Below are 10555 nucleotides of genomic sequence, written 5' to 3'. Positions count from 1 at the left end.
GTGGGGTTATGTTATGGGCAGGCATAAGCTACGGACAACGAACAGAATTTCATTTTATTGATGGCAGTTTAAATGCACAGAGATACTCTGACATGATCCTGAGACCCATTGTCATTCCATTCATCCGCCGCCATCACCTCATGTTTCAGCATGATAATGTACGGCCCCATGTCATCTGTACACAATTCCTGGAAGCTGAAAATGTCCCAGTTCTTCCATGGCCTGCATACTCACCAGACATGTCACCCATTGAGCATGTTTGGGATGCTCTGGATTGACGTGTGCGACAGCGTGTTCCAGTTGCCACCAATATCCAGCTATGTCTCACAGCCATTGAAGAGGAGTGGAACAACATTCCACAAGCCACAATCAACAGCCTGATTGTGAAGGACTCTATGTGAAGGAGATGTGTCGTGCTGCATGAGGTAAATGGTCACAGCAGATACTGACTGGTTGTCTGATCCACACCCCCCTTTTTTTTAAGGTGTCTGTGACCAACAGATGCATGTCTGTATTCCCAGTCATGTGAAATCCATAGATTAAGACCTAATGAATGTATTTCAATTGACTGATTTCCTTATTTGAACTGAATAGGATTTCTATGGTGCTGTGACTGTAATCACCATGTTGTGTCTGTGTATTATCTGTGTCTCTGTCAGGCTGTGTGTGAGATGGATCTCCAAGGTCTGCTGCCAGGTACCTCTTACCTGATCCAGGTCCAGGCCATCTCCTACTGGGGACAGAAACGCCTGAAGAGTGGCCGTGCCCAGCTCACCTTTACCACAAAAACTACAGGTAAACTATTCACCTTTACCACTCAAAATACAGGTAAACTACTCGCCTTTACCACACAAACTACAGATAAACGACTCACCTTTACCACTCAAACTACAGGTAAACTACTCATCTTTACCACTCAAACTACAGGTAAACGACTCACCTTTACCTCTCAAACTACAGGTAAACTATTCACCTTTACCACTCAAAATACAGGTAAACTACTCGCCTTTACCACTCAAACTACAGATAAACGACTCACCTTTACCACTCAAACTACAGGTAAACTACTCATCTTTACCACTCAAACTACAGATAAACGACTCACCTTTACCACTCAAACTACAGGTAAACTACTCATCTTTACCACTCAAACTACAGGTAAACGACTCACCTTTACCACTCAAACTACAGGTAAATACACCTTTACTACTCACCTTTACCTCTCAAATTACAGGTAAACTACTCACCTTTACCTCTCAAACTACAGGTAAACTACTCACCTTTACCTCTCAAACTACAGGAAAACTACTCGCCTTTACTACTCGCCTTTACCTCTCAAACTACAGGTAAACTGCTTGCCTTTACCACTCAAACTATAGGTAAATACACCTTTACTACTCAAATTACAGGTAAACTACTCGCCTTTACCTCTCAAACTACAGGTAAACTACTCGCCTTTACCTCTCAAACTACAGGTAAATACACCTTTACTACTCAAACTACAGGTAAACTACTCACCTTTACCTCTCAAACTACAGGTAAACTACTCGCCTTTACCTCTCAAACTACAGGTAAATACACCTTTACTACTCAAACTACAGGTAAACTACTCACCTTTACCTCTCAAACTACAGGTAAACTACTCACCTTTACCTCTCAAACTACAGGTAAATACACCTTTACTACTCAAATTACAGGTAAACTACTCGCCTTTACCTCTCAAACTACAGGTAAACTACTCGCCTTTACCTCTCAAACTACAGGTAAATACACCTTTACTACTCAAACTACAGGTAAACTACTCACCTTTACCACTCAAACTACAGGTAAACTACTTGCCTTTACCACTCAAACTATAGGTAAATACACCTTTACTACTCAAATTACAGGTAAACTACTCGCCTTTACCTCTCAAACTACAGGTAAACTACTCGCCTTTACCTCTCAAACTACAGGTAAATACACCTTTACCACTCAAACTACAGGTAAACTACTCACCTTTACCTCTCAAACTACAGGTAAACTACTCACCTTTACCTCTCAAACTACAGGAAAACTACTCGCCTTTACTACTCACCTTTACCACTCAAACTACAGGTAAACTACTCACCTTTACCTCTCAAACTACAGGTAAACTACTCACCTTTACCTCTCAAACTACAGGTAAACTACTCACCTTTACTACTCACCTTTACCTCTCAAACTACAGGTAAACTATTCACCTTTACTACTCAAACTACAGGTAAACTACTCGCCTTTACCACTCAAATTACAGGTAAACTATTCACCTTTACCACTCAAACTACAGGTAAATACACCTTTACTACTCAAACTACAGGTAAACGACTCACCTTTACCTCTCAAACTACAGGTAAACTACTTGCCTTTACCACTCAAACTATAGGTAAATACACCTTTACTACTCAAACTACAGGTAAACTACTTGCCTTTACCACTCAAACTATAGGTAAATACACCTTTACTACTCAAACTACAGGTAAACTACTCACCTTTACCTCTCAAACTACAGGTAAACTACTCACCTTTACTACTCACCTTTACCTCTCAAACTACAGGTAAACTACTCACCTTTACCTCTCAAACTACAGGTAAAGTAGTCACCTTTACTACTCACCTTTACCACTCAAACTACAGGTAAACTACTCACCTTTACCTCTCAAACTACAGGTAAACTACTCACCTTTACCTCTCAAACTACAGGTAAACTACTCACCTTTACCTCTCAAACTACAGGAAAACTACTCGCCTTTACTACTCACCTTTACCTCTCAAACTACAGGTAAACTATTCACCTTTACTACTCAAACTACAGGTAAACTACTCGCCTTTACCACTCAAACTACAGGTAAACTACTCACCTTTACCTCTCAAACTACAGGTAAACTACTCACCTTTACCTCTCAAACTACAGGTAAACTACTCACCTTTACCTCTCAAACTACAGGTAAAGTAGTCACCTTTACTACTCACCTTTACCACTCAAACTACAGGTAAACTACTCACCTTTACCTCTCAAACTACAGGTAAACTACTCACCTTTACCTCTCAAACTACAGGTAAACTACTCACCTTTACCTCTCAAACTACAGGAAAACTACTCGCCTTTACTACTCACCTTTACCTCTCAAACTACAGGTAAACTATTCACCTTTACCTCTCAAATTACAGGTAAACTATTCACCTTTACCACTCAAACTACAGGTAAATACACCTTTACTACTCAAACTACAGGTAAACGACTCACCTTTACCTCTCAAACTACAGGTAAACTACTTGCCTTTACCACTCAAACTATAGGTAAATACACCTTTACTACTCAAACTACAGGTAAACGACTCACCTTTACCTCTCAAACTACAGGTAAACTACTTGCCTTTACCACTCAAACTATAGGTAAATACACCTTTACTACTCAAACTACAGGTAAACTACTTGCCTTTACCACTCAAACTACAGGTAAACTACTCGCCTTTACCTCTCAAACTACAGGTAAACTACTTGCCTTTACCACTCAAACTATAGGTAAATACACCTTTACTACTCAAACTACAGGTAAACTACTTGCCTTTACCACTCAAACTACAGGTAAACGACTCACCTTTACCTCTCAAACTACAGGTAAACTACTTGCCTTTACCACTCAAACTATAGGTAAATACACCTTTACTACTCAAACTACAGGTAAACGACTCACCTTTACCTCTCAAACTACAGGTAAACTACTTGCCTTTACCACTCAAACTATAGGTAAATACACCTTTACTACTCAAACTACAGGTAAACGACTCACCTTTACCTCTCAAACTACAGGTAAACTACTTGCCTTTACCACTCAAACTACAGGTAAACACACCTTTACCTCTCAAACTACAGGTAAACACACCTTTACCTCTCAAACTACAGGTAAACTACTTGCCTTTACCACTCAAACTATAGGTAAATACACCTTTACTACTCAAACTACAGGTAAACTACTCACCTTTACCTCTCAAACTACAGGTAAAGTAGTCACCTTTACTACTCACCTTTACTACTCAAACTACAGGTAAACTACCGGCCAGGCAGAGACAGCAAGGGTGGTTCGTTGCTCCAGAACCTTTCCGTTCACCTTCCCACTCCTGGGCCAGACGACACTCAATCATATGACCCACTGAAGAGATGAGTCTTCAGCAAAGACCTAAAGGTTGAGACCGAGTTTGCGTCTCTCACATAGATGGGCAGACCGTTCCATAAAAATGGAGCTCTGTAGGAGAAAGCCCTGCCTCCAGCTGTTTGCTTATAAATTCTAGGGACAATTAGGAGGATGAAAGACATGACCCTATCCCTCAGAAGCCAGGGCCTGGCTTGTATCAGTCCTGTTGATCAGAGCTCCCAACGGCTGGGAGGTCATCAATTGGTACTCTCCCAGAGAGAGATTTAACCTTTAACCTGACATTTTAGGTGGGTGCACACACACACACACACACACACACACACCAGTATCCGCCACATTCTGTATTTTCTTTCCAGTGGTGGTTTCTGTCCTTTATTAGATTACATAAATCCTCCCCACAATTCTGGCAAAAGCATTTTCAGACTCTCTCTTTCTCTCTCACACACACACACACACACACACACACACACACACACACACACACACACACACACACACACACACACACACACACACACACACACACACCATGGGGGCTTTGGTGGAACCCTCACAGCTTCCTGTTGTCTTTGGTCAGTCATACATGGACTCTTAATGGCAGGCTTAGTTATACTGCGAGCCCAATCAATTTTCAATAAAGTAACTAAAACATGCATGGTATTTTCCTATGGCCCAATTAGTATCATTTTTCCTGTAAATCAGCTTATTCTTTATACGTCTTGACTTTTTTCATTCATGTTTTATCAGCACCTGGTGTTCCCAGTGGTGTAGCTCAGTTTCATGGGGCCCCAAGGCAAAGTCTGGGCTTCACCCCCCAAAATATGCAGTATCATAACTATACTATACTATACAGTATAACTATACTATACAGTATAACGATACTATACTATACAGTACAACTATACTATACAGTATAACTATACTATACTATACAGTATAACTATACTATACTATACAGTATAACTATACTATACAGGATAACTATACTATACTATACTATACAGTATAGCTATACTATACAGTGTAACTATACTATACTATACAGTATAACTATACTATACTATACTATACAGTATAACTATACTATACTATACAGTGTAACTATACTATACTATACAGTGTAACTATACTATACGATACAGTATAACTACACTATACAGTATAACTATACTACACAGTATAACTATACTATACTATACAGTATAACTATACTATACAGTATAACTATACTATACAGGATAACTATACTATACTATACTATACTATACAGTATAACTATACTATACTATACAGTATAACTATACTATACAGTATAACTATACTATACTATACAGTATAACTATACTATACTATACAGTATAACTATACTATACAGGATAACTATACTATACAGTATAGCTATACTATACAGTGTAACTATACTATACTATACTATACAGTGTAACTATACTATACGATACAGTATAACTACACTATACAGTATAACTATACTACACGGTATAACTATACTATACTATACAGTATAACTATACTATACTATACAGTATAACTATACTATACAGTATAACTATACTATACAGGATAACTATACTATACTATACTATACTATACAGTATAACTATACTATACTATACAGTATAACTATACTATACTATACAGTATAACTATACTGTACAGGATAACTATACTATACTATACTATACAGTATAGCTATACTATACAGTGTAACTATACTATACTATACAGTGTAACTATACTATACTATACTATACAGTATAACTATACTATACTATACAGTGTAACTATACTATACTATACAGTGTAACTATACTATATGATACAGTATAACTACACTATACAGTATAACTATACTACACGGTATAACTATACTATACTATACAGTATAACTATACTATACAGTATAACTATACTATACAGTATAACTATACTATACAGTATAACTATACTATACTATACTATTTTACACATTTTGCCATGAGGCTGAGAGAAAAGGTTGCTATTTCAGAGCTCAGGGATACTTGAAAGACGGGACAATCTCACATAATATCAATGTAAAGGGACAACCTCGTAATAAAAAAATATATCGAGTGTATATCATAAAATGCAACCAACTGGATTTATGTCAACTCGGTCAGACACATTGTCCAACGGAGAAAGGGGATGCCTAGTCAGGTGCACGACAGCATGCATTCAACCAAAATGTGTCTTCCACATTTAACTCAACCCCTCTGAAGCAGAGAGGCGCAGGGGAATGCCTTAAATCTAGGGCAATACAGCAGATTTTTCCACCTTGCCGGCTCAGGGATTTCGAACCAGCAACCTTTCGGTTACTGGCCCAATGCTCTTAACCTGCTAGGTTACCTGTGCTTAATGGCCTTGATTGTTTAATTATAACATTTATAGCACTATGAAATTCATTAGCAATTTGGCATGTTTTTCTAGATTTAGAACATGAAGGAACATTTACAAAGCAAACATTATCCCATAGATCTTAAAATATTTTTGCTGAATATTAACAAAAACAATATTGACTCCATCAATGACGGAGTTGACCACAGAGTCTCAAAACAGACATATTTTTGCTCTGTAAAAATAAAAGTTAAATTGCAAAATATGTATTTGTAAAATATGGGGAAAAAAAATCCCCAAATAAAAACATTCCTGATTAATTTAAGATTTTAGACAAATCTGACAGAGTTAACCAAATCTCTGGAAACATATTTTAGGAATTACAGTTTTGTGATAAATATTATTTAAAGTCACATTGGGCTACATAAGATCATTTTCCAGTTCATATCCAGTATTGTCAGTTATTAGAATTTGAAACACTTTTTTGGAGTGATCCTTTATTTCCAGGCTTGAAAGTATTTATATTTTTTTGAGGCGAGTTGGGGGCCCCCCATTCCTTGCGGGGTGTGTGTTATGCCAGTGGGTGTTCCCCTCGTTATCAGCACCTGGTTTCCCCCTCATGTGGCCTTTAAAACGCAACTTTGATTGTAAAAATCCTACTTAATGGATATGCATGCCTTATTCTTTATGCTGGCAGTAAGGCTCTTTGAATAGCAGTTCAAAGATCAAAGATATTTAGAGAAAAGCGGTTGACCCTCTTTACTTGTACAGAGGGGAAAATACAGCGGGCCAATTGTAACCATCGAAAGTCGCCAGATTATTGCCATCTGATGTCTTGTTAAACCATCGATATGCCCTAAAATACCTCGCACAGCTGATCTGAAATTGCAACCAAGATTTGCCACTCCCTAATGTGGACGCTGAGGTTATCTTATATTCTTGATTGCAGCCAAGACTGTTTCTTTTTTTTTCTTTTTTTAATTTTTACCCCTTTTTCTCCCCAATTTCGTAGTATCCAGTCTCAGTATCAGTCTCAGTCTCAGCTACTGTCTCAGTATCTTGTCTCATCGCTACAACTCCCGTACAGGCTCGGGAGAGACGAAGGTTGAAAGTCATGCGTCCTCCGATACACAACCAACCAAGCCTTCTTTAACACAGCACAGCATCCAACCCGGAAGCCAGCCGCACCAATGCGGCTGTTCACCTGGCCACCTTGGTTAGCGTACACTGCGCCCAGCCCGCCACAGGAGTCGCTGGTGCGCGATGAGACAAGGACACCCCTACCGACCAAGCCCTCCCTAACCCGGGCGACGCTAGGCCAATTGTGCGTCGCCCCACGGACCTCCCGGTCGCGGCCGGTTACGACAGAGCCTGGGCGCGAACCCAGGGACTCTGATGGCACAGCTGGCGTTGCAGTACAGCGCCCTTAACCACTGCGCCACCCGGGAGGCCAGCCAAGACTGTTTCGACCCTCTGGTTGGTATTGTCACTGGAACAACTTAGTCCTGCTTTATGAACAGACTACGGGTGATCTATATGAACAGACTGTGGGTGATCTTTATGAACAGACTACAGGTGATCTTAATGAACAGACTACGGGTGATCTATATGAACAGACTGCGGGTGATCTTTATGAACAGACTACGGGTGATTTATCTATTTGACGATCATTCCTTTCAACTGAAATAAAGTAATTCCTTGTTTACCACAGTAAATCTACTATGGCAATTTACCTGACATGTATCAATGGAAAACTAAATGTTGATGGTGTAGCCTACTCCTATTATTTAATTTGTTTTCAACTAATGTTATCAATTAAATATAATTGTCTTTTAAAAACATATGTCTGATATGGTCATTTTTTAAATCAAGATCAGGGGTAAAATATCTCTGGACAGTACATATTTGAAATGTGTAACTAAATCAAGTGCTCAGCACTTCCAACATAACTGTTGGGAAAGCATTCCAGGTGAAGCTGGTTGAGAGAATGCCAATAGTGTGCAAAGCTGTCATCAAGGCAAAGGGTGGCTACTTTGAAGAATCTCAAATATATTTTTATTTGTTTAACACTTTTTTGGTTACTACATGATTCCATATGTTATTTCATAGTTTTGATATCTTCACTATTATTCTACAATGTAGAAATTAGTAAAAAATAATTAAAAATCCTTGAGTGAGTAGGTGTGTCCAAACTTTTGACTGGTACTCTCTCTCTCTCTCTCTCTCTCTCTCTCTCAGGTTTGTCATCTTTACCTGCCCCACCTGGCCCTGAGCAGACTAAAGGTCAGTTCTCCAACGAGCTCCCTTCCGCCCCTCACCTGGTCAACCCTGCTGCCCCTCACCTGGTCAACCCTTCGTCTCCCCACAACCTTCGCTTGGAAGCCGCTGCCCCTCACTACCACAACAACCAGCTGCAGGTTAAGGTCTTCTGGAAGAGACGGCACCAAGGCAAGTTGTACAAAAAGAAAGACACAAAAAAAAGGCAGAGGCACGACGTCACATCTCTACTCCTCCTCTCCTCGTTGGATAATACAGCCACAGGAATCCCCAAGCAGGGGTCATGGGAAGGCAGGTCATGGGTCAAAACAGATGAGGTTGGCTTAGATTGTTGACAACATGTAAACTATATTTAGTCTCCAATGTTTATTGAAAACATACATTTAATTTGCACAATGAGCACTTGTTGTCTCTCAAATACATCGTTACAGTTGTTGGTTAGCTAGCTAGCATTTTTTTTTTGTTGTGCCATATTAGCATTGACATGAAATCAGCCAAAACACCTCAAAACAAGACATGGTATCAAGAACAACGTAAAACTAGCGGGTCATTTAGGATTCACCATATGGCAGTATGTTGTCATTGTTGCTAGCCATCCAGAAGCAGAACAACTCACAGACTTCTGCCCCGTTGAAGGTTAACTGACAACGTCACACTATCTACAGTATGTTGCTATAATAATAATATATTGTTTTTACAGTCATATGTTGATATAACATTCATATGTTGATATAACAGTCATATGTTGATATAACAGTCATATGTTGATATAATACTCATATGTTGATATAACAGTCATATGTTGATATAATACTCATATGTTGATATAACAGTCATATGTTGATATAACAGCCATATGTTGATATAATACTCATATGTTGATATAACAGTCATATGTTGATATAACAGTCATATGTTGATATAACAGTCATATGTTGATATAACAGTCATATGTTGATATAATACTCATATGTTGATATAACAGTCATATGTTGATATAATACTCATATGTGTTGGTACAACAACTATTTTTTTCTTTAGAATAGAGACACCACATACTGTAGCAGCTGAGTAAACAGACTCCCAGTAGAGGTGTGAGGAGCCAGCCAGAGAAACCCCAGACTCTCCTCACTGTACAACATACTACAGTCCACAGCCAGATACATTGCTGTGTGCTTGTTCGTCTTTGAGTGTTTCCAATAAACACTGTTTCTCACAAAGCACATTTCAAATATGCTCCGTAAGCAAAGTCTTAAAATAGTGTGTTTGGCGAGGTAATGGCGATGGAGCTGACGTTGTGCTCCGTAAATCTGCCTGAGAGAGAATGAGGAGCACGAGGACAGATTTAATAACATCAATATGGGAACATAACCGGGAGCAGATGTATGTGTGTGTGTGTGTGTGTGTGTGTGTGTGTGTGTGTGTGTGAGAGACAGAGACAGAGACAGAGACAGAGACAGACAGACAGAGAGAGATAGAGAGCAAAGGAAAGTAAGAGAGAGAGAGAGAGAATGTTCATCTGGGGTTCAACCTAGAGTTCATGGAGAGATGGATCTGGTGAAAGAAGAAGGGGGGAGGGGGGGGGTAGAAAGAGAAAGAGAGGGAGAGAGAGGCTCGTCTGGGGTTCAATGTCGTCAACCTGGAGATGATGTAGAGATGGATCTGGTGAAAGATGTGATGTTGCCTGGATACAGGAGAAGAGTGTGTGGTTGAAGGCCAAAGTGCTCTGGTGAC

The 10555-nt window shown here is 39.3% G+C and overlaps 1 protein-coding gene across 1 annotated transcript in view; it reads left to right on the top strand.

The window, feature by feature from the left end:
* Window positions 1-10555, top strand: part of anos1b (anosmin 1b) — a 159014-nt gene that overhangs the window by 139513 nt on the left and 8946 nt on the right. Inside the window, 2 exon segments of the mRNA XM_036978826.2 lie at window positions 660-795; window positions 8783-8992. Coding sequence (XP_036834721.2) covers window positions 660-795; window positions 8783-8992 — 346 coding nt within the window.

Source organism: Oncorhynchus mykiss, chromosome 5 (assembly GCF_057628025.1).
Source record: "Oncorhynchus mykiss isolate SJ-2025 chromosome 5, ASM5762802v1, whole genome shotgun sequence".
Taxonomy (NCBI): Eukaryota; Metazoa; Chordata; class Actinopteri; order Salmoniformes; family Salmonidae; genus Oncorhynchus; species Oncorhynchus mykiss.
This window is presented reverse-complemented; position numbering and strand designations above follow the sequence as displayed.